General features: G+C 36.8%; 1 protein-coding gene across 4 annotated transcripts in view; it reads right to left on the reverse strand.

Moving 5' to 3' along the window:
- Positions 1 to 428: 428 nt before the first annotated feature.
- The window catches only part of cbfb (core-binding factor subunit beta), a 51,365-nt gene continuing 25,405 nt past the window's right edge, over positions 429 to 26,388 (reverse strand). The window contains exons 4-7 of one of the 4 annotated variants that reach the window (XM_038293929.1): positions 16,237 to 16,353; positions 16,022 to 16,117; positions 13,918 to 13,987; positions 429 to 753 (exon numbers count right to left, since the gene is read on the reverse strand). In XM_038293929.1, coding sequence (XP_038149857.1) covers positions 13,958 to 13,987; positions 16,022 to 16,117; positions 16,237 to 16,353 — 243 coding nt within the window. In that variant the 3' untranslated portion in view covers positions 429 to 753; positions 13,918 to 13,957. Of the gene's footprint in view, positions 759 to 13,917; positions 13,988 to 16,021; positions 16,118 to 16,236; positions 16,354 to 26,388 lie in introns of all 4 variants that reach the window. The other 3 variants (XM_038293928.1, XM_038293927.1, XM_038293926.1) reach the window with 3 other exon arrangements.

Here is a 26,388-nt window from a genome sequence, read left to right on the forward strand (position 1 = left end):
TGATGTTCGGAAATAATCTCAATTAACACAAAGCAAACATTTCTTAACCCTCCAGCCTGGTAAATATTTCTTTGGTTTGCCTTTCTCTGATATTTTTATATCTAAAATACCCCCCCCCCCCCCCCCCCCCCCCCCCCCCCCCCCAGCAGGTTCTAAGAAACAGCAGGTTCTAAGAAATAAAGTTGATAAAATGGCATGTCAGCAAAAAATATGTGTGTGTGTATATATATATATATATATATATATATATATATATATATATATATATATATATATATATATATATATATATACACATACACACATGAACTGTTAAAGCTTCATGATGTGTAAAAAAGCCCTGACCGTGACCCTGAGCCACAACATTTTGTCTCTTTCCTCTGCTCCTTCTATTTTTCCCTCCTGCTCCCTCTGTCTTGTAATCAGTGTTTTGCATTGATCTTAAACCTTTCTCATTAAATTGTATTTTTTCATACCTAGGTTTCATATTAATCCACAATTTATCTTTTATATGACATTTTCACTTTTCACTTTGTCTGCATTCTAAATTTAGAAAAATATATAAATCAAAAGATAAACTGTTTTGAGGAAAAATAAAAAAAATCAACCAGCCTTTTTCTGTCAAGCTGATTTTGTTGAAATTAAACAAACTCTGTTTCCTTCTTTTCCTCTTCCTTCTCCCCTCATCAGCGCATCTTGTGTTCCACGTCAGCGTTGGCCATGTTTGAGCCAGGGCTTGGGTCCTGCTGTCGTCTGGACTGGGGAGACACAGGGATGGAGTGATGAAACAAAGGGAGGAGGGTGAGGGTGGGGATTAAAAGAGAAGAAGGTGAAGGGATAAAGGAGGGTCCGAAAATAGGATCAAAGAAAAAAGAGAAGGCAAAAAAGGATTTAAGAGAAAAGATGCAAATTAAATTCAGCATTCCAAAACTGTCAAAACTTGACTTCTTTATAAAAATTGTAGAATTTTATTGAAACTATAAACTTGTATTTGTAGTATAAAAATGAAAGAATGGAATGTTTCTCTCAATTTTCTGACATTAAATAAGGATAAGCTTTTCCTGATTATGGTCGATTAAGATTCCTTTTTTAATTATTTTTGATACATTTCAGAAAGAATAGGAAGCACATTTAAGAAATTTTCTTTGAACTGTCCTAATATCAGAAGTTTAAAACTGTTCTATAGTATTTGAACAACATGACTTAGATGACATATTTTGGACCTTCTTCCTTTTTTTTTCTCCTGACAGATCTGCTTTTACAGGATTAAGATGTTTATCACTATAAATCACTGACTTTGTGGTTGGGAAATCGTTTGGATCTAATTTTCTGGCAGGCTGAATATCGTTGTCAATTTAAAGGTCAGTTTGTGTCCAATGTTCAACTTTCTTATTTATTGAAATGTTGCAGTAGTATTTCCAAATAAACGTTATTTTGTCATGAAGCAATCTATTTTCAAAAGTATACCAATATGTTGGGGAGTAAGAAAATATATAAGTTTATGGTAATCAGACTTTTCCCTGCGTCCATTTGCAAATGGTAACCTTGAGTTTTACTGTATGTTTTTACATGCCAAATCCAGGAGAGTTTTTTATGTATATGCTTCTGCATCTGTGCCTTTATTATATATAGACAGAATAAGATTTTTTTTGACATATCTCCTTTACAATCTCCTATATATGATATTACTAAATAAGAGAAATAATTGGATCAGATTGCTGGATTATCATTCATCTGATATCTGATCCAGTTAATTAGTCAATATCAGAGCAGATGTTCGAGCAGATTATCGATGCATCTCTTTAAAAAGGTAGGAAAGTATTGAAGTATCAACATTTCTCAAACTTTGAAATCTTTTTCTCCTTATCTATTCACATTTTTAAAATTATACAATTAAATACATTTCTTTTGTTGCTATTTTCCAAACCCAATCCAACTTAATTTAGAAAGCTATTAAAACACATAGACCAAAATGCTATGCGGACAAAAACAAATTTAGATAAAAACAAATAGGCAAACATACAAATAACATGGACACAACATATGACCAACACATCACTAGTATATAAAGGTGGGTAGAAAAAAAAAAATCTGTATTTAAGAACAGATTTAAAATTGGCCAGGGATGAAGTGTACGGTGGCAAACATTCCAGAGTCGAGGAAAGGCTATAGAGGAGATCCAGTCCCCCTTTGACTTTATTTGGTTCTCGGCACTGACAAAAATAAAAGGTCAGCTGAGGGGAGAGTATGAGAAGGCACGTAGTGCAGTATAAGCTCAGAGATGCAAAGCAGGGCAGGCCCAATTAAAGACAAAAAAAAGATAAAAATAATCTGAAAATGGATTCTAAATTGGAATCCATTCCAAAAATATTTATAAAACCATAATTATCAGAAAAAAAAGAAAGAATGAAAACTTGCTAATTTAAAAGAATCTAAATGCTTCCTAAATCCAAAATAAAATGAGAACAAAACAGGTGTCAGTAGTCTTTGCAACCACTAGATGGAGCTAACCACCTTTAAAATGCATCTATTACTGCTGTTTTTAAACACACAGATGTTATTTTAGTCAAGGTATCAGGTAGACAGACAAATAAAGCTGCAGGCAGACAAACAGATACATAAACTGGCAGACATGCAGAATCTCTGATACACACACACACACACTCATAAAATTGATCGTTAGGTCATCAACAGAGGCCGTCAGCATGACAGGACTTTTAAAAATATTTCCTGACTCGGTGTGGTGGGATAGTGTTTAGGAGGCCCTGGTGTGACCCTCGGCTGCCGTAGCAAAAATACTTGTGGTTGTATGTTTACACTGAAGTGATAGCTGGGGGGATTTGGCATGGCTCGGGTGATAGAGGTGAGAAGGTGCAAGAGAAGGTGAAGCAGGGAGCAGACAGAAATGCAGACAGAGATAGTAGAGTCGTTGCTTAGCTCAAGAGGAATGCAGTTTGTGTCATCTCAGTGACTCACTGCAATAGCAATACATTTGCAGTCACACACACACACCCAAACACACACACACAGTATGTCATGCTTCCATTTTCAGTGCACGCAGCCAGACTGGCTCCTTGGTTGTTTAATTAAAACTGCTACTTTCAGAACTTCACATGTGACTCAGTTACAGTCACATGACCAAGATCAAAACCAAGTTGCAGCAAACAACTCCTAATTGTTCATCACAATGTCATGTTGATTTTTTTTTGCTGCAACAGAGTGAAAAACATTTGATTAAAAAAATGAGGTAGGAAGTGCAACACCTGAGATATTAGAAAATACTGGGGGTCATTCTTTGCCTCAAGCAAAGATGTCCTGATATATTTTGTTCATGTTCATTCACAACGGTTGATAGATCAAAATCTACAGAGAAAACAGTATTAATTTAAATGGCCAAATTATGTTGATGCTCTGAAGCTCCCTTAAGCAGCTGACTGGCAGGAAGCTTCAGAGAAAAGACAACATCATTATCCAGGGCAGGGGACTGCAGCCTGCAGGGGTGTCAAAAGTATTCATGTTTGTTAACTTAAACTTTTTACTCAAGCAAAAGGGAAGAGGTCCAATTTTTAAAATGATTAAACTATAAAAGTGAAAGTAATTCAGAAAAAAGTGTTGATGATGAAGAATGCTTTAAACCTCATACTGGTTACTGCACTACCCTATTAAAGGAACATTTTCTGGATAATAACATCCTTATACATAATTTTCTAAGTTTTATAACTAATGGTAACAGTGTCAAATTTAACTCTGGACCATCTCAAAAAACTATTTATTTTGGTTTTTGACAAACAAGTTGGTGCAGCCCCGAGTCCAACCACAAAGAAATCAATTGTCTGAATGAAACAAATTAATTTGATGTTTCTTTTTTTTTATACCAATACCAATGAAAACTAGCTTAAATTTAACAAAACTAGTCTATTTTGTAAATGTAAAGAGTAGAAAGTAAAGATAATTGTAAATGAATCTACAGCGTAGAAGAGAAAAGTTTTCTAAAAAATAATTACTCCAGTAAAGTATAGATGTACAACAATTTCTACTTAAATAAAGTAATGAAGTATTTGTACTTTGTTACTTGACATCTCTGGTAACCTATAACTTAAGGGTTGTTCTTTGGACCCTCTACATTGTCTCTTTATAGTGGCTAAAAATTATAAATATTAAACTGATGTATATAATATATGTGTATGATGTATATAATAAATGACAGGTGACAAAGTCTTAGAAGCTTTGATGTATTTTTTAAATAATATTTGAATTAAAATTTCAAAACAGAATGATATGAAAAGAGACAGAAATTTGTTTTGAACTTTATTTTTGTAGAGCTAAAACAAATGTTGACACTTTGTGCTCTTTTAAAAAGAATTCTCACACTAAAACCCTACAGAAAGAAACACTTCTTCCTCTTTATGAATGTTTTAATGTTTTCCCATATTTTAAAACTCCAAAATAAAAAAATAATACGGTGGTTGCTTAAAACGCCAACTGATTTCCTATAAGAGTTATCTAACAAAAAAAGTTGAATTTCCGTAATATTTGCATCTCTGAACAACTTTTATATAGCTGGACTCAGGGGAAAATTGCCATTTAAAAAAAAGATTAGAATGCTGGTCTAGGGAGAAACTGCTGCTCCCATGAATCCAAAAATGTCAGCTTTAGTGGTTAGGGCAACTGATCTGGATGCCTCCCAGGTGAAGCAGGGATGTGAGCAGCAAGGGAAGACATCTGCCCACTAGGAGCAGTAACGAGGTAGATAAGCAACTTTATTTTAATTTTATTTTACCACTATTTCACACAAAAATATTTTCAGGTGAGAAAGTAGACCTCAGAACTTTTTCTATGCAGTTAGTTCATTTTTAATTAGGAGCCTATCTTCAAAGGTGCTTCCAGAGTTTTTGAAACAGTAGAACTTTATTGACAGGCCGGTCCGGTTGCTCAGCTAAACGGGCAGTACCCGTGGACATCCTAAGTTACTGCAGCCTTAACTCTGTAACCTACTAGGGGTGTCCCGGCACCTGTTATTTATATGTAGTGGCAGAAAGTGAATAGATATGTGGTGCTATTTTGAAATGTAAAATTAATGTAGATTTTAATTATAAAGTGTTTTGTCACAGTTCACTAAGAAAAATCTTCTAATGAAATGGCCTACAACTGATCAAGCAGTTTATATTTTCCAAAGACTGGCCCGTAATTTAAACCTTACTGTCAGGGCTGTTTATTTTATTTTTCCATTTTACATGTTTTTATGTTGACAGCCCCACAGGAGGAGAGAGCTCCTGTTTGAATGTTGCTATTTTTGACTTAAATGTGTAAAGACTATTTATTATTTTTTTATTTTATAATAAAAGCAGTTTTGATCTGATCTGTGCTGATCTTAATCTATCTCTGCTGTAGATATATAACATGAGTTGGCCTAATATAATAACAGAATTTAGTTTGCTGATCAGTGTTTAGTTGTACATGGAACACGTAAAGTTGTAATGCCAAAAGTCTGCTTAGATACAGGTTGATAAAAAAAAATAATTATTTACATTTTATCGATCCAAAATGTAAATATATCTCACACTATCTCTCTGTGTTCATCTCCAGTCTCTTGTTTACACAGCCACACCAGGGTATATGTGCACGTGTGTACATGTACGTGCATGGGAATAGCTGCCTTTAAGGGCTCTGAGCATAGGAGCAAAATTGCAGACAGTTCATCCAGTGAACCAAAGTGTTCACCTGAAGAAAACCAGGCCTTATTATTACCACAGAAAAAACAACGGTCTTTGAAAAGGAAGCTGTCAGAAAAAAAGGGACAAAAAGATTATTATTATTGACCTTGTTTCTCCAAGGTGAAGAATGCCTCTAGAGCAGAAGCAGCTCCAGTTTGACCCAGAGCTGGCTTCTCTCCTCCTGGACTGGTGAGTAACAGCATGAAGTCAAGTGTTTATTTTTGATGGTGTCACCGTCTTGTTAGACTGATTCCATTCAGTATAATGCAACAATTGTGGTCAATCTGTGGGTTAATTGTCGGAGTCTGAGCAGCAATGGAACCAAATGACAGTTATGTAAGGGAAGCAGGGCTGCTAATGATTATTTACTTATTCGATTAATCTGTCGATATTTTTTCGATTAATCGATTAATAATCGTATAGCAAAAGGTCCCTTAAAGAAGATTTGATGCAGGATTTTTACCAGGTGAAGCTAAAACTAAGCTACTTAAGGAGTCCTGGACAGAGCATTTTGACAGACATTTTTTTTTTATCTTGAATGCAAAATGTTTATAATATTTTTCAATAATTTCTGCTCTATTTGGTTTACTATTATATCTGATGGCATGTTTTAGAGTCTTTATGCCTCAGCTAACGATTAATCTATTACTAAATTAGTTGATGATTTCAATAATTGATTAATCACAATTAATCATGTTAACAGTTTCAGCAGCTGAGTAGCTGGTAGCCCAGCTAATAGCTGGGGCTATTTAATGCAGACTGGCGGGCTTGTGAGCTGCCCACTGTAATTATACATTCAGGGCATTGTCTTTTTGACAAAACATCTCAAATTAAAACTGATAACTGTTGATTTTTAATCAAGTCAGAAGCATGAACCAGTGGTTATCTCTGCTCCATCCATTCTTTGTAAATGTGCTAAGTTTTATTTTTTTCTCTTATATTGTAAATGAAACAAGTGAAACAACAGATCTCACATTTTATATCAAAATGAATATAAAAACATATTAATGCAATTAAGGGGGAAGTAGGTTATTTTACAAGCAACATAATGTGTAGTTGGTCTGAATTTAATGGGAGGAATCAATCATATTGTTATTATTAGTAATATTATTATTAAATACTATAATTACCTCTTCTGTCATGTTACTGAGCTTGATAGAAAGTTGTATTAAAATGTAGAGTAGCTTCGGTCTACAGATAGTGCTCAGAAGTGCACCTAGTGGTGAAAATGTGCGTATTGTGCCTTTAAACTGACTGTCTTTACCCTGTTCTTGTAAATTTCATAGAATCAGCCTTAAAAAAATATATAATCTGAATAATCAACCAAGGTCATGTATCTAATGCTGGCCCATGTTTTATAACATGTTTACTGATCTTTTCAGGCACAGATAGAGCATTTGAAAAAAAAAAATCTATACTTTGACTGGAACATAACAATATGTTGTGTGTTTTCTTTTTCAGCCATTCTTCATCCAAGATTATTCAATCAAATTTTAGGGAGACTTAATTAGAGTAAGCTTAGATAAAGATAGCATTTTCAATCCACATTTTATTCTTTAACAGATACTGCTTGTTTCTGCAGGATTTGATAAAACATAACAAAACTCTGACCATTTTTGGAGCCCTTTATTTATCCTTCTTCAGCCGATCATCTGTCTTTTAAATAGTTACTCTTTTTTTTTTTTTTTTTTTTTTTAGCCCAAATTTTCTTTCCTCAATCTCAAAATGCTGTTTCACAGTTCTTCAATTAAAATTATAAACAGAAGAAATTGGATCTCTATTCAGTTCAAGATGTTAATTCAGTGGCTGAACAAGCTTCATTGTAATTCCTTCCAAAGTTCTGGCTAATAGACTTATAATAAGGGAAAAAGCTTAAAGCTTAAATAACTTGAAGTAATGTCTGAATCACCTCATTGTTCAGACACATGTATCTCTCTAAAACACGAATCAGTCAACTGCTTAAAAAAAAAAAAGCTGATATTTGTTACGTGCAACTCAAGCCATAAAAAAGGTTGTGAGATTTTTCTTTTTTTTTTCCATGAAATGAATCAATTATTTAAGTACTTCCTGTTATTTTGCACTCTACTGTTGAGAAACCCCCTGGTAGTTTCTGGGATATTTTTTTCCTGCAATTCATGGATGACAGAAGCAATAAAACATTAAGCAGAAGCTAACGATTTGTGTCTGTCCATTCACTTTACTGCTTTATTAAAATTTGACTCAGAGAGCCTGAGTGTTTTTGTGAGGAAGGGAGTGGTCTTTGCTAATCATCAGAGCTGGAGAGGGCTTTCTGTATTGATCCGCACACAAATGGAAGCCTGCAGGGCCATGGCGGGCTGCTTAACCGCAACTCAATACTTGCAAACTTTGTGTCAGTGTGTGCGTGTGCATCATGACCAGATTGGAGAAGATTTGCTGCTTCTGCAGGTTTGTTCACCTGCAAAGCATTTGAAGATGTTTGTGAACTGGTGAGTGTAAGTTTAAGCAGGTTTGGCGGGGGGGTTTGTGTGTGTGTGCGTGTGTGTGAGTATGGGGGGTGGTGGAGTGATAACAATCAATACTAATGATATATTAATGCTTTCAAGGCCAACTCATCATTTATGGACAACTCTTTTTCTGCAGACTACGTGAAGTGTGTGCATGTGTTCACATCTGACTTTATTCAAGTGGATTGCAAATCTACAACACTTAAGTTGTCCAGCAGCATATAAAGAGACCTGGTTGCTGAACGTTTAAGCAGTTAAGGGCTTAATATTTTAGCTTGAAAAGCACAACATTAACTGAAGGAGGTGGGTCGGCGGGTGCACCGTGAAATTAAAAGGCTTTCATCTTAATCTATAGCTTCACCATCTATCACTATGACAGGTACCCCCTGACCTTGGCTGATTGGAACGTCACTGCTTTTAGATGAAAAAAAACAAAAACATGTCATATCTGCTGAAATGAGAAGACTTCTGCTGTCGCAAACATATAGGACGTTAACATTTTTCCTGCAGGCCTAAAACAAAAAAAGAAAAAAAGAAACTCCTCAACCTAGCAAAAGTAGATTCATTTTTCAGCATATTTTTCATTAATCCAATTACTGCAGAAGGAAATGCAAAACATAACCATTTGCTTGAGCCACAGTATATTGAGCTTTGATTTGATATTCAAATAGAAAAAAGGGAAATTAAGATATCAATTTTCAGAACAGGAATAATAATAAAAGGAAGGGCAATTCTCAGTGGGATTTCCCGGTTGGAATAACAAGCATTATAGAAAATATTATTAGATGTTTTAATAAAAACAATTTGCATAGGAAATGTTATTTACTGCTGGGAATCTATTGGTTACAGGAAAAAAAATGGAAATAAAAATGAGTAATGACAAAACAGGAAATTATCCGCTTCCCTGTCTTTGTGACTTTGCTTTGATGGAAAGGGTTAACTTTGTCTTTGAACAGCAAGCAGCACAGATAACTCGATCAGCCACTAACAAGAGACAGAGAGTTACAGAGAAACAGAGACACACAGAGAGGTGGAGTGTAGACCACAGAAATGCAGAGGCCGAATCTGTGCAGCTATTCAGCAAAACTCGTCAGTCACACCCAAAGGAAAAACTCAGACCAGATTGGCAGAAACTAACTGCAACGTCTGGATAACATTTACCTAACTAACCTACTTCCTCTTATTGTATATGCTTATGTGATTTATAACTAAGACTTAAAATTCATAATGCTCAACTTTTGATACTTCATGATCATAAACTGCTCTTTTTTAAATAGAAGCAGAGATTAGACTTTTTTTAAACTTAGACATATCATTTGGATACACAGAGTGTATACAGAAGACAATTTTGTTTAGTGCAGCTTTCCAGAAAGTAAATAAACATTTCTATTCCATAAAGTGCAGCAGTGATCAAATGTAAACAGCGTGGGAGAAAAAATATGGTGCAAAAACGCCCGGATTGATATGGAAGTTCAGAGCATTAAATAGTTTATTCTACCATAATTGTTTATTCACTACATGTCAGCTCAAGGATTTCTATACACACAATTAATTAATAATATAATACATTTAGGGCTGAAACAATTAATCGCATTATTCTTGATGAATCGATTATTTACATAATAGTAAACTATTTTAGTAATCGATTAATCATTTACTGGAGTATAGAGACTCTAAAACATGCCTTTAGCTGAAAAAAACCAACCGACCTAAAGCAGTAATTATATATAAATTGTAAAAAATATGTAAAGATTTTGCCTTTACAATAAAAAAAATGCATTCGTCTGTGAATATGTTCAATCCCGACCTCAAAGGGAAACATTTTAGTTTCACCTGGTTTAATTTAGAAAAAAAAAATCTTCTTTAAGGACCCTCTGGTTGTCCAATTATTAAATGATTAAGCGAAAAAAATTATCAACAGATTTATCGATATCTTCATTATCTTTTATTTGTTTCATAATTATCTAAAGTATTCCATCCATCCTTCCTTTGACACTTAAAAAGCATCTGTAACCAGCTTTATGACAACAGGCCTATGGTGCCATCTATAATAAAGGCCTTTGAAAGACTAAGTCGTCGGCCAAATCAAAGCCACCATCTATAGTTTGCTTATTCTTCAAATTGAAAAGGTAAAACATGCCCTGTACACCATCCTTTTCCTCCAGAGAACAAAAAATAGTTACTGTACACCAGTGGTTCTCAAACTTTTTCTGTCATTCCCCACTTTGGACAAGGGGGAATTTTCAAGCCCCACCTGTCCCCATCGCCCCAACACAATGCTAATGAAATATGCAACAATCTTAAAATGTTCCAATTTTATTCAACAAGTAGTATCTAAATACAAACTATCTACATCAAAAGACAGCAAGCTCAGCTTGTATCAAGCTCAAAGATAGAAAAAATTAAAGTTCCACTCTGCAATCTGTTAATAAAAGAAAAGAAGTGAAATCCATTGGGCAAGACAGGTCTATTTATCCCTGCATTAGTGGCTGCAATGAGCCTGTTTTGCATTGCACTGTTTCTCAAAACGGGGTTGCAGGCTTGATACTGCCACTCTCAAGTCATGCTCAATGTTCAGCTGAGATCTCTATTTTGTTTTCAGTGAAGCAACAGCTGAAAAGCCCATCTCACAGAGATATGATGTGGCAAAGGGAAGAAGAATGCACACAGCTCTCTGCCCGATGAGTGGATACTCCCTCTCCACTCCTAACCAGAATTCACTATTAGTCTGAGCATTAAACCTGAGCCTCAGGGTGGAGTCAGACGTCATGTCAACAAACTGGTCCTATTTATTTAAGATAAAATATTTCAAATTCAGTTATTTATGATCAACCTGCGCCGCCAATCCCGGCGCATATGCGCTTTATTTGCATTCTGGACGCTGAGGGTAAACATGCCGTGTCTCTGACTGCAGCGCTGAGAGGGACTCCTGCGATAGCGGGGGAGAACGGGGTTGGGATGGGGGAGGCGCCCCACGGCAGCACCTGCCGCTGGAGGACAAGAAAAGGAACGATACGTGCTTTCACGTAAGAGTCTCCAAAAGTCGCTAGATTTGTCGCTAGTCGCTTTTTTGAAAAAGAGTCGTTGGAGGGGTCTGAAAAATAGCCCCACCTGTCACGTCTCAATTCCCCACCAGTGGGTCGCGCCACACACTTTGAGAACCGCGGCTGTACACCAAGCCTATCTATTGCTTTTTCAGAGGCACTTCACCATATTAACCCTAATCCAACACTTCCTGTCAGAAAAACTACTCAAAACATTTAGGTGCTTTAAACGGTAAGCAAAGGAGTTCCTCAGGGAAGTGTATTCAGTCCTTTGCAGTAATATCTTTCTTATCTGCATTGTTTTTACTGTAAATTCCTTTATCTTTGAAGAAAATAGCCGACTTTGTGTTTGTCAGTAAGGTCACAGGAAAAATGAACTGAGCTATGTTTTTTAAGCTTTTATAAATCCTTGTGTAAATTGTTTCACTCATTGGTATGTCATTGTTCATAAAACAATCTTAAGAATCACCCCATCATACCTGTTTTTCCTTTTAACAAAATCAACGCATGTTTTGCAGTTTGTTGTTCCCAGGGTTTAAAATGAAAAAAAAAAAAAAAAAAGAAATCATTGCAGTTTTTGACTTTCACAATGTAAGAGTGATTCTGTCTTTACAACAAAGTCTCTATTGTAAAATAAATATTTAATCTTAATGGGATAATCAATGTTAGTCGAAACAAACAAATAAAATAGTTGTTTTAAATGTGACTTTATCAGTGATTCAGATCAGTGAGGAGGAATTTATACTTTCTCTGCGTTTCTAAGATCCAACAACATCATGAGGTTCAGTTGTCTGATGGATGATCTTATTTTCTTTACATTATTTTTTTCCTGAGGACTTTTGGTTTACAACCTACATTTCAACGCAATTACCTGCTGTCTACTTACTTACTTTCTCCCAGAGGTGTCAAAAGTATTAATGTTTATTACTCAAGTAGAAGTATAAATCGTACTGTTTAAAAGCACTTTTGTAGAAGTTAAGACTGATGCTTTAAACCTTATACTGCACCACCCTATTAAAGGGAAGTTTTTCTACAATTCTGGATCATAACTTCCTTATACCTAATTTCTTAGTTATAACTAACGGTAACAGCGTCAAATTTAACTTTATATCATCTTCAAAAACTATTTATGTTGGTTTTATTTCTATTTTGTTTTGAAATGAATTGTCTGGATGAAAAAAAAATTTTTTTATGTTTTTTTTAAATATTTTTTCTAGAACACTGCAGTACAGATAGACAAACAGACCCAGCGAAATCAAAGACAAAAGCGTAGTTGCACTTTATGGCTTCGACAAAACTCTGAAGCTACTTGAACATTTGTGTTTCATCCACAGATTTACAATTTTTACACATTTATTACAATGATCTAATATAAATTTTTGTCCACCTCCTGCAGCGTTCTGTGCAAAATCTATGAAATTCCATCTGAGTTAAGTTATATTAGCTTAGTCATAGGTTTATATCCCCTAATGAATATTATGTCACTTATCAGCTTTTATTTATGCGTTAGCTTTTCCATTTCTTCTCAGAGATGAAACAAGTTTTAGCCAAAATCTGCAAACGTATTGATAATGATATAAAAAAACAGATGCTACAAAATAGGGAATATTAAAAAAGAGAATCTGCCCAGCTGGAGCCCAGTTAGTTTATAGATATGAATATCAGAGCTCTTAAAGTTCTGAGCTGCTCATGCAGGACTTGTGTTCAGTATAACTTATATTATCTTGTTTGAAATTTTAACTTAGATCAAAACTAAACCAAGTCAGTATTGTTTGTGGTCTCTCTACACAGTGAGCAAAAGAGGAAAATTAACCTATTTTTCTCTTCCTAGAACCATTTTATAGTAATAGAAATCTTAAAAGTTATCTTTTTATTTTTTTAAAGGAAAAAGCATAATTTTACTTTTGCATTTACTTAAAATCTAAAAACTGTACCTTTTCTTTCTTTTACTTAAAAAAATAGTTCAAACAGTACTTTTACGTTCATCTTTTTTTTTATTTACAAAAGTATCTGTACTTTTCCGAAAGTTAAGAAAGTAAGTATTTTAAAAAACTCTGGTCAACTGAAACTGCTGCCTGTAGACAATAAATGCCATATGGACACACCAACGGATGAGAACAGAAACCAAACTTGATTTGGACACAGTCTCCAGTGCTAGATGCTGGCTGTGCTCCTTATTAATTTGTTATAATAAATTATAAGCTTTCCATACACTGCAGATTCTTCTAGGAGGTGATGCTGCTGGTTTTATTGATTTGCTAGAAAAAAGAAGCTTTTCCTTTTCTACCACAGCCTCATGAAAGACGACCTTCAGGAGAAAACTTTCTCTCCTTATTTCTAACTGTTATCTAACGGTTATCTTCTACTAAGTTATTTATTTACATATTTTCGACAATAACAAGCACATTTTACACACATACGAAAAATGCATGCACATATATGAACAACAAATAAAACCAAGCAAAGAGGTAAACTTACTTTCACACACAACTTTCTTGGCACACACATGCACATAAACACCCCCCACAAAATACACATATGAAGGAAATAAAGAAAAACATGAATGCAGAGATAAAAACAAGGCTTGGACAAACCCGCACAAACACATGCAAACACAGAAGGTAGTTTAGTGCATGACAGTGTGATAGATGGTGAGAAGTGAAGGACACAGACCCTGTTCTTTTCTGCTGGCTGTCTGTCTTTCTGTGTGTCATCAGTCCCAGATTTTAGAAACCACAGGGTCCTAAAAAATAAACAATTTTGTGTTCATTCGAAGGGCTTTGCAGCATCGCCACTGATCTCCCAAAAGCCTTGCTTGGAAAGTGAGTTGTTTTCAGGAAATGTTATGCAGTCAGGGTGCCTTTTCAAAGCTAACAACATATCAATGTTAACAAGAAGTCATATTTCAAATGAAATTAAAAAAAAGCATCCAAACTTTTAAGATTTTATTTTTATTTATTTATTTTTTTCATACTCCAACATATTGTAACTATTTTCCCCATTATATAGTAACTACTTTCCCTTCTGAGGCTTTTGGGACATCTGACAAAAACTGAATCAGTCATTCAATATTTCAGAAAATTCAATGAGGTTATATAGTCAAACTGATCATGCACTAAACCTACAATTTGCCCTGCAAATATTATTTCAAGAAGTACAACTAAGGCACACAAGCACACATCACACAACTCTGAGCCACTCAAAGCGCTAAGCAAAGAAAGGTGTGCTGTAGCTTTATTAAAATGTTGTCTGATCTGGTCAGTGTACTTCTGTAGGGAACCTTCCAAAAGGACTCGTATGCCTTGAACTATTTTACCTTTAGTCACATTGCAACAAAACTAAAAAAAAAGTATTTTAGTAGAATTTTATGTGATAGACAAACTCAAGGCAGTGCATAACTGTCATCCAGAGGCCAATAATATGGTATTCGGATACAAGTTAGATTTTATTTTTAAATAGCTGCGGGTTTTCTCAAAGGATTGCTCTGTATTAAGTTTATTCTCTATCATCTCTGACCAAACTCCCTAGTCCCAAGTAAATGTAAGAAAATCCTTACAGCATGATGTTGCCCCACTTTGGGACTGAGTCGTTCAGGATTGAAAGTTTTCACTTTCTGTCAACCTTAGCATTTTCTATGTTGGTCAAAAATCTAAATCTTTGGTTTAATCTGAGCAGAGCATTGTCCTCCACATGTTTGCTGTATCTAATGATGCTCACACCACTGAGGTTCTCTGTTGTTCAGGCTTTACTATGCTTGTTGCTATGGTTGCTTGTCTGACCAATGCTCTGCTCGTCCAGATTGCCAGTTTAGTTGGATGACCATGCCTTGTCTCTCCATGTACAGATGAAGGATTAAATACAGCTATGGTAAGGGGTCAAAGCTTGGGATAATGTTATTGAACATAACCCTGCTTTAAACCTCGCAGAAACTGTCTCCATGACCTCTGCTGCTTTCATTGCTTCTTATGATGTTGGTTTTTCTCTAACACACCTCGAGGTCTTCACCAAACAGCTGGATTTACGCCGAGGATAAATCACACACAGACACACTATTGTCATTTATCAGATGACTTAAACGCAGTCTGTTGGACCGTGGGGGATGATTAAAGAGAAGTGCAGAATTCTCACAGTTTTATTTTAAAAAAGGTTGAATATTTGAAATTCTTTCTTCCACTTTACTGGTATTTAGGGCTTTGTGATGCTCTATCACATAACATTCCAATAAAACACATTAAAGTTAAAGTTTTATAAAGGCTTCTCTACGCTTACAAGCGCAGCTTAATGAAAGCTGCAATTGTTTTTAATTTGCAGTCCAATGCAAAGTCTTGCAAACCCACCAAAAGCACTTACTGTAAAAGAGGCCCCTGTTCTGCTAGAGGTTACAAGCATTATCAGAATCAGAGGATTCATAAACCTACTAATTTTTACACATACATTTATATTTAACTTCCAAGTAAAACAAGTTTTCTAAACTTTTTTTTTCATGCTATGCAAATTAGCATGTAAAACATGGGAGTACTGAGCATTGCTCTGCTGGGTGTGGTTACAGGTAGATGCAAATTAACATTATTCTGATGAACCATGAAAAATATAACAATTACTGATATAAATCTAACATATGGCAGAATTCATGCTTTACTTATTTCCTAATAAATAATTTTATAACTCTAAACTAGTTTGATGTGACTGGCTTTACTACACTGTTTCAGTTTGTCTCGGAGACTCCAGACCTCTTTAAGGAAGGCTTATGAAGGAAAAATTTCCCATCCCTTCTCACCTCTAAATCCTCTCGGTGTGATCGGTCTCTGTCTTCAAAGTCTCTGGTTCTGCGTCGAGCTTCCTCAAACGCTGCCTGGGCCAAAGCATCCTCATGCTGCACAAACAGGGCCACATAAAGCTTGGTTCTCTTTGTATCATAATTCAAAATCAAAATCATCACAAGTCTATGTCAGAAAAGAACAAAAGTTGTATGTGACTAAAAGGACGTGATACCTGAGCTCGCTCATCGTCATACTCCAGATATCCCATCCCATCCAGCCTTTGTAGGTCAATCCATCCTTTCCAGATCACACAAACCCCATTCAAGATCATAGGGGCCTTTAAATAGACCTGTGAAGACATGATCAGTTTCTCCTGTTAGTTGATAATTCTCCACATCATAAACATTTACAGTAGGATAACCCTACAAAGAAGATGAGACAGGGAATAAAAAAAAAACAAAAAACATTTTCCTAAAATTATATTTCCAGTATTTTGATCTCACTTAACTACCATTCAGTTTTAAATTAGCACCAGATTTATGTATAATGTGTGTATTTTAATGCAAAATGAATCAGCAGCTCTCAGGAAAATTATTTGAAATAGGAAGTCAGAGGTACCAATCTAAATTCTATGCAAAAATAGCTAAACGTTTATGCCAAAATATTTTCATTTCAAATTTATTTTTCTGATAATGGATTTGATTCTTGGTTGTGGTTATATCTGAGAGAATATTAGCCCAGATCAAACAATAATAATACTGAGTAGTCTTAAGCTGTTAGACATGGTTTGCTTAAACACAGAACAGCATTTTACTAAAGCAGGAGCAAAAAAAAAAAAAAAAAGATTAAAATCATAATTTCACAAACTGTGAACTGTGGTGGAACATTGAACATGAAAAAGGAAAAAAACTGAATAGACTGTTCTTTTGGACATGTTGCTTGTGTTTGTGTCTTTTCTTTTTTTTTCTACATCCACAGCTGTAGCACCAGTATGTAAAAGAAAGGAATAATAAAATGATTTTACTGATTTTAACAGAGGATTAAAAAAAGAGATCAGAGTCAGAAATGAGATTTTCACATAACAAGGTTATTACATGAAATAGCCTAAAGTTTTAATGTATATAATTATTTTTTCACTTTTATTTTAACTGTCTGCCACTGTATGTAACGTATCAATATTGTATTGTGTATTATCATTATTATTATCATTATTTATTTTTTGCTTTTAAAGCATCCTATGGACTAGAGTTTAAAATTAGCACACGTGTTAACACAGCTACCAGATCCTCTCCGACCCCACCCACCACAACCATGGACTCTTTTCCCCCCTGGCGTCCGGCAGAAGGTTCCGAAGCATCTTCTGCAGAACGACCAGACTACTGAACAGTTTCTTCCCCCTGGCCATCAGACTGCTTAACACCACATAACACTCCCCCCCCCAAAACACACACACACACACACACACTAAAAGCACCCATAGACATGGACATAATGTTTCGTTTTCAATAACTCAGTGCAATATTTATTTATTTATGTTACTTCTTCTATAACTCAGTGCAATATATATGTATATATATACTCTTTACCCTGTATATAGCTAGCTCTTCCTCATAGAAAACATATTTATTGTGCAGGTACAAGGTCTTAGCTCTGTTACACTGGTAGCCAAGTAATCGACATTTTGTTGTCAAGATTCACCTTGTGTTTTTTTGTGCAATGACAATAAAGGAAGTCTAAGTCTAAGTCTAAGCAATGCATCTAGTGTGTCCACTATATATAATATGTCCATATTTAATACATTAAAGGTTTAGCGGAGGATGTTTTTTTGGGGGTGGATTATCAAAATAGGTGGTTCAGAGGGCAGGTCTTTTCAAAAGTTTGCAAAAATTCTCCACTATAAATAAAACAATCTAAAAAAAAGTTCAGTTTATACTATTTAGATGCCTCTTTTCTTATGAAATGAAGAAGGTTGTGATGTTGGATAAGGTTTCAGAGGATTTCATAATAAAACTTCAGCTGCTGGTGTTTGACCTTGCTTTGTTTTGTCTTCATGAGGATCAGAGAAGGGCGACAAGAGAAAAAAATGCAGTCTTTTTGTTGATGCAGCAGCACATTAAGACCAGTTTAGACTGCTTTTAGATCAGGCGTTGTCTTTCTTTGCCTTCCAGGTTATGTTACTCACTCTTTGGCTCAATTCCAGGGGGACAAAAAAAGTAAATATAACTAATATGTCTATTTACATAAAGAGGAGGAGGAGGGGGAGGAAGAGCGCACACATATCTGCACCATTACAGAATTTAGATTTGTGCTAATTTCTCAGCCGCAGCAGGAACAATTAAACTGTGCCCCAACAAAACAGGGAAAACAATGAGTCAAGGAGACAGAGAATCAGCAAAAATGCATTTCATATTAAGTCAATTTTCACTCAATGATTACACTTTAGTAAATACATACTTTTGAAAAATATTGGTAATAATAATTTGATAACTGAACAGCAACCATAAAGTATGGAAAGTATATAAGCAACAAATCATTAGGTATATGCTGCAGATATGATTGTCTTTAATGTAAATATTTTCTTTGGATTTTGAAATTTGGGTTAATTTTGTATAGAAAATAATTAAAATGTGAAATTGCTGTGTTTAAAATACTCTGACGCCAGGTTCAGTCATTTTTAAACAAAGAATGGACATGACTGTACTCCTGTTTAAGGAGTGAGGAAGCAGTGAGAAGAACCAGAATCAACTTTGCTATTCAGGTTTGTCTGCACAAAAAAGGAATTTGACTTTGGTTTCCCATCGCACACATCATAACTGTTTAAACAAGATTTTAATTAAATCAAGCTAAAGAAAGAAAAGCAGTATGCACAAGTGCATGGCATATTTCTTTTTATTGTATAAAAGATGGAAGGCAGATTTTTATAGGAAATAAAGGCGTATTTGTTTACAGCAGAGCAGCTGACTAGCTGAGAACAGATCTCTGTGTTCATCAGAGAGACAGCCTTTGAGACAGCTGCTTCTGTTTTGGCTGTTTTTGACATTACTTATTTGTAACAACGACCTAACAGTAAATGTTTATGACCAGAATGTGTGAGTTCAGCAGAGATGCTTGTAGCTTAATGTTGTAGATCTTTACAGGTTGTGGATGTAGGGAAAGTGAGCTCCTATGATCCTTTTTGCAGACCTAGTTCTTTATTGCGGTTTGGACTGGCCCAATTTGCAAATGAGCCAAACCACAGTGAATCATGTGCACAAACAGACTGAATGATAGAGGTGAAGAAGATGACCAGGTTCTACTTTTTAAGCTGTTGCAGGGAGTACACTCTCTGCTTGACCTTCTTCACACACAACACACATTTAGACACAAAAAAGAGGTCACAAGCCACAATATGTGCTAAGATAAAAAAATATATAACCACACAAAAGGAAAACACACGTTACTTAAGAAATGCATTCACTTGATTCAATGCTTTCCCAGCTGGAATTTCTAGGATGGAAACTCTGACTTACAAGAAGAAATAATGCACCATATGCATCCCTGTATGTTGCAAACTATGCATGATGAACTATGACACTTCATCAGAGTCAGCATTAACCTTTCAACCTCATTTGTTGGGGAGGGGATTACCAAGTTCAGATTTCACTCCCAATGTGCATCAATGACCGTTGGCCAACCATGTTCCTGTCAGTGGGGGGCATCCCTGTTCCTTTATTGGACCACAATCCACATGGCCTGCAGTTTTGGAGACTTCCTGACCCAGTCATCAAACTATTTTAACAACATGCAAGCTTAAATTCACACATTTGCCATTTTTTTCTCTCAAAAAAATCAATTTAAGAAACAGATGTATACTTTCTGCCTAACATATATCACCAATTAACAGGTATTATGACAAATACATTGTATTCTTATAACGTTCCCTTTCAGCAATCAAAATGTTATACCTGATATGTGCAAAATCCAACAGATGTGACGGGTGAATTTCTCCACTATGAGATCAATAAAGTCTATCTTATCTTATCTAGATGTAAATCAATAATCTGAATTCCCTTTAATTATCTTATTTCTCCAATGAGTACTCGTCTTTACAGAGAGGAGCAAAACGTGGCAAAGTAGCTCAGTTTTTCTTAGGGTCTACAGTTTAGAGATTATACTTTTATCTGTGTAAACACATATTTAGGAATAAATTAACAACGCCAAACACTCCATCTGAAAAAAACACACAAACACGCATGCATTAGCATATTTCTGTGTGAAACGGGAAGAGCTCGACGTTCCAGCATTTTAGCTCAGGCTATTTTAGGACAGCCTCTCACAGGACCTTTTTAACCACAGCTACCCACAGTGCACCGGGGTTGCAGGGGAGACCGCACCCCAAGAGACTGTGGGTTTTGTGTTTATACGAATGAATGTTTTTCTCTGTGTGTGTGTGAGAGTGTGTAAAAGCAGGAGAAATGGCTTCAACATCTGTGAGGCAGCGCAGTGTTTTTTAAGGAAGGCTTCATTTGCTCTGACAAGGAAAACGTGTTCTTGTGTGTGTGTGTGTGTGTGTGTGCTCAAAAGGGGAAAATATGTAGAAACGGCCCAACCACAGACTTCCTCTGAGAGAACCATGTCAACCCCCACATCTCCATTTGCTGAGAGAAACATATGAAGACGTTGGAGCTCAAACACTGCAGTACAGAAAGAAAAACCCAGCAAGCAAAATCATAGACAAAAGTGTAGTTGCGCTTTATGGTTTTGATGAAAACTATGAAGCTAATTTAAGATTTGTGTTGCTTCCACAGATTTACAACTTTCTGCACTTCTTAAAATGATTTAATATACATTTTGTCCACCTCCTGCAGCGTTAGGTGAAAATTAATCTGAGTTTAGTTTTCCTTAGCTTAGTCATAGGATACATGCACTGGTTATGCAACTGAATGTTCTGTCAATTATCAGGTTTTATTGATGCGTTTGCTTTTGCATTTATTCTCAGAGATGAAACAAGTTGTGAGGTTTTGCCATAACTGTACATCAGTCAATTCGGTTTCAGTTCAATTCAGTTTATTTATATAGCGCCAATTCACAACATGTAATCTGAAGTCACTCTACAGTTCACCAGATCATACAGTAAAATTGATTCTAAGTTTTCTATCTAAGGAAAACCAGTTGGCTGCATCAACTCATTGACTCGAATGCAACCCCTCAGTCACATGCCTTTCTTGTTTTTTGGCATAGCTTGTGCTACGTTTTAACCCATTTTAAGCAGAATCACTAGATTCAATTAAATTGATCTTTTACGGGTTTTATGGAAAGAAAATTAATAGATTCAGCTGTTTGGCCACATAGACAAAAAAATATGTTTAGATGAGTCAAGGCGAGGGTTTCAAACCAAAGAGTTTTGTACCTACTGTCAAGCACGGTATAAAAGAATCATGCAAAGGTTCTATTTTACTGCCACAAAGACAAGATGTGCAAGATCAACAGAATAATGTGTTCCACTTAGGCAACAATTACAAACACGCTTTCAAACTGGTTTAGGAAAAGACAGAGCAGATGAAGTTCCTGAATGGTCCTGACCTCAGCCCCATTACTTTTTTATGGACCTCACATAAAAGTCAGGTATGTGCCAGGAAAGCCATAAACTGTACCTACTCCACCAAAAGTACCACTAGTTTTGACCAGTGGTCAAAACTAGTCTGATTTAAGTCAGTACCCTCTTGATAATGACAAAAAGTGCAGCTGATTAAAGATTGAATAAAATTACATTTATACATGTATAATTGGTTCAGTTTGAGCCTGTGTATGATCCTGACTAGAAGTCATTTGTTATACACTGCCTGCTGAAAAACAAAGCAGTTTAACTAACATCCTGAACCCTTGTATCTGTAACAAAATCTTGATGTTGACCTGTTTGAAATGACTCATTTATTAAGGTTTCATGCATTATTATCCTGGCGCTAAAGCCTGCTGAAATATTACTCTGCATTCCCTGCTACAGATCTTATGCTGTTTTGTTTTAGCCTAATGAAGATTTGAAGACGAAGAAGTTTTTCTTGAGTTATTTCTGACTTAACGGTTAACTTTGTCCTCCCATTTCTTATACACATTATAGATGGGAGGAACTCTGACCACCTCATCCTGCAATGTGGATTTAGGCATGTAGATCACATTGTCGCGGCTTAATGTTGTGAACGTTGTTGTGGTGCTTTGATTTAACTTGTTTACCTACACATTTAGAACCAGAATATTAAGAGTAGGAGGAGATGGAGTGTTAAGTCTAATCTAATTTACTGCTATTTAGCTTGGACATCAGTGGCGGACGGCTTACTCTGATGCATTTGTTGAATGTAGCTATTTGCAGTGCTTCCTTGCTCTGGATGGGCTGTAGCGGTAGAAGTAGTGTGTCTATGTGCTGGCAGACGGAGCATGACGCAAATTCACTAGGATCTGTTGGCAAATAGTGTTTCATTCAGCACAATTCAAACCATAAAGTGAGCACAATCACCCTTTACTGCAGACACACACGCCAGTGCCCACGAGGTGTGCAAACACAATGGGTCTCTGTGTGTTTTTAGCCCTGTGAGTTCAGGCTATTTTATCTGTCTCATTCTGCACTCACAAACACACATTCAGATCAACATGAAACTCCCTATTCCTCCATCACTGCTCAGTGGGCGAATTTCATATTCAGATTTTTTTTTTTACCAACAAATATCCGCCTGATCCAACTGGAGCAGATACCCTGCGAAAATTTTATTTTAAGTATGTGCATTTTTTGTGTGATAAAAAAAAAATATGTGCATGTGTCGCATTTGTTAAATAATCTTTAGTTACTTTAACACAATTGTTTCATGTCCTACCCTGCTGACAATTATGTTAAAGTAACCAAAGATGCTTAAATAGATCCCAAAAAATTCATGAATCATTTTTTTTTTGAGTTTGGTGATATTTGCCAACAGAAAAAGATAATATATGTTAAAAATAAGGGGAAAATGACTTTTTTTTTTTTTTTTTTTTTCCTTTGGGGGGTTTGGCATGTCTGTTTTCTCGGGGGGCGGGCGGGCCTGCTGGGTGGGGGTCCTGCTGGCGGCGCGCCGCTGGTGTGTGGGGGTCCGGGCGGCTCCGGCGGGGGTAGTGTTGGGGGGCCGGTCTGGGCGGGCTGGCTGCGCTGGCTAGGTATTCGGGTGGGTTTTCCCTCCTGGAGGCATGGCGGGGCTGCTCTGTTCCCGCTGATCGCGGCGGGTGGGGCTGCGGGGCGGGTGGGGGCCTGGAGTGGCTATGGCCGGCGCGTGGTGGGGGGCCGGGGCGGCGGAGCTGCTCTGGCCGCGTGTCAGGGCCTGGTGCGGGCGGCGGGGGGGGGCGGCGGACGTGGCTGGGCTGCTTTGGCTTCGTCCGGTGGGGGGGCGGCGCGGTTCGCTCCGCTCTGGCTTTGTGCTGCCCCTCGGGCTGCTGGGGGGGGTGGTTGCGCCGGCTGCGGTCTGCTCTTCTTGCGGTTTTGCGCCGGGCGGCTTTTCTGCTCTTGGGCTGATTCTGTGCGCGGTGTGTTTCGTTGCGCGCTGTTGGCATCGGTCTCGGTGGGGTGGGGCTGCGCTTTTGGCCGGGGGGGCGTTTTGGGGGGGTCCCGCGGCGCTCGCGGCCGGTTCGCGGCGGATGCGCATGGGCCCCGGCCGGGGGCGGGGCCGCCTGAGTGTTTTCCTGGGTGGTGCGGTCGCGGTGGGTGTTGCGGCCGGTCGCCGGGGCTTGGTGCTGGGGGGCGGGGCGTGTTTCGGTGCTCTGTGGGGCTGGGGCGTTTCGGTCGGCGCCGTGGGGGGGCTGGTGTTCGGTGCCCGGCCCTACTTCGGGGTGGCCGGCTGCCGGCGGGGCCCGCGGACTCGTCCCCGCGGCTCCCCGGGGCGCCGGCATGGCGGTGGCTGGGGGGCTTCTTCGTGGCTGTCTCTCCTCCTGCCTTGGTGGGGTCTGGTTTCCGGGGCTGGCCCCGCCTTGGTGCCTTCGCTTCTGGGGTCCCCTTGGGCGCCTGGGGCTTTGGGTCTCCCGGCGCTGGACTCAGTGCTCTGGGGGGTGTGCCTCTCCGGCTCTCCACAACCACTATTGAGCATTTTTTCTATGGTTAAAACTTTACATGCACAAGTTCACCCTCACAAACAACTACAGGTGCTAGGCTTCAGGTACTTAGAGATTCACTTCCAAACAGAAACCCCACATTCATATCTTCAGGTAACACAGAGTACATGTCAGACTTAATAATATTACGTTAGCGATAGTTTCAAGGTGTTTGCTTTATTGTATATCTCGTACCATGTTTTTTGGTTGTGCTGTTCTTTTTTTTTTTTTTTGTTTTTTTTTTTTTTTTTCCTCCATCTCATTACAGGTGTTGAAGCAGACTGAAAATGTTTTGTCATTGTCTCCTTCCTATCTCCTCTTTCTTTCATCTTTTGTCCTGTTTTTTTCTTTTTCTTTTTCCTTCTTCTTCTTCTGTTTTTCTGCTCTACTTATATTGCAGTGTCCATATGAACTGTAAAACTCCCTGCATAATTATAATAAAGCAATTTATATACATGAAACAAGTGGAGCAGTATGGCAATTGCCATACCGCTACACTTGTGAAAGTAAAATCTGTTGGGCTCCTTTTGGCATCAAGACAATTATTCTTATTGCCACCTTGCCAGACAGGACACTGTAAAAAAAAAAAAAAAAAAAAAAAAAAAAAAAAAAAAAAAAAAAAAAAGGGGAAAAAAACTCCATTATCTAATTTTAAGTACATAACATCTAAATATATACAAATTGTTTTTCTGCACATTACTGTTCATGTAGTTCCAAGTTTACCTATGTGCATGGCGCAGAAAATTCCTTCATTGAACCTTGTCCATTAAAATTGGAACCAAGGTTTTGATTTGATGTTTGTTAGTAAATTTATGTTCAGATTTTTATAGATGTACAGAGGATTTTTACCAGAGTTCATTAACTTCATGTGTTTTAAACAAATCTGATTACTACCAAAGATGAGATATGACACTAAAGATTGAAGAGATGCCCTAATTTGAGTTTCACTTAATTTATCTGAAAGTCAGTTTCTGGAAAACAGCTGTTCGTCTGAAATAGAGATCAACCAATACAGGCTTTTTAAGACTGATGCAGATATCGATTAGTCACATCATTAACATGTCCTCCATAAGTACTGTTGATCATTTTTACACGTCTGGTCAGTTTGTACGATTTAAATTGTACAAAAAACTAATTTTTTACTGTGTAACAGCAAAAACCAATGACATGTTTCCAGATGTTTTAAATCAATGAAAGTAAATGTTGAATTTTACACATACCATTATCTATATAATTGCTTTAAACAACTTTGAATTTTTAAGCATCTTGTGATTAAAAAAGCCATAAAAAGTTCAGAACAAAGGAACAAAAAAGCTCTATTTTTAGTTGAATTATCTGTTTCCTTTTTACCATAAAGTTGAAATTTGCTTGGAGCAGAAAGGTGCATGTATGTCAGAATACAGAGTGGAAAATTTGGAGGTTTCTCAGCAACAATGATTTAAATACCAATATGGCAACTTTATATATCAAACTTGTTAAAAGAAAATCAAGTTAAAACAAAAGAATCTGATTAAGTTAATTAGAAATACCAGATTATGCAATCATCTTCACTCAAAAATGACAAGCTAGCATTGATAACAGTTAACCTGCCCATTAAACATAAGAAGAAGCAAATCCTGTTTGTTTTAAATTTATTGGTTAAACACAGTTTGCTTTGGTTTGATGTTCGAATGTTTAATTTAGATGTAAATGATTATCATAAATATACACCCTATGTTGTTCTTTTTCTTGGCTTCTTTCATATCACATTGAATACGTCCATGATGATGTTCATCAAAATCTCCAGCATGCCGATATTCAAATCATTTCAGTTTCATAAAAAAAAAAAAAAAAGTTAAAAGAGGTAAAAGTAAACTACTTTGATATGATGTCTTATTGCATGGCAGGATGACCACAAAGAGTTCTCACATGAGTGTTTGTCTCTGCATGTGTGTGTTTATGCACATGCAATGTCTGAGCTGGAGGCCAACCCTGATTTCGTGCTGTAATTATGTTATTACCCAGAGGAATGTTACATCAGAGGGAGTCATCAGAGTGACTGCGAAGCTGTTTGCATCCATTACAAAGACCCACACCAGCATCCATGTGGGTGTGTGTGTGACAGAGAGAGAAAAAGAGGAAGATTGAAGATAGGCTTTAAAGACTGAGAATTTGTGTCTGTGTATTTCACCCAATAAATGTGTGTGTTTCTTTCTTTCTTTCTTTCTTTCTTTCTTTCTTTCTTTCTTTCTTTCTTTCTTTCTTTCTTTCTTTCTTTCTTTCTTTCTTTCTTTCTTTCTTTCTTTCTTTCTTTCTTTCT

This window comes from Cyprinodon tularosa, unplaced genomic scaffold (assembly GCF_016077235.1).
Source record: "Cyprinodon tularosa strain WSP-4 unplaced genomic scaffold, ASM1607723v1 ctg332, whole genome shotgun sequence".
NCBI lineage: Eukaryota > Metazoa > Chordata > Actinopteri > Cyprinodontiformes > Cyprinodontidae > Cyprinodon > Cyprinodon tularosa.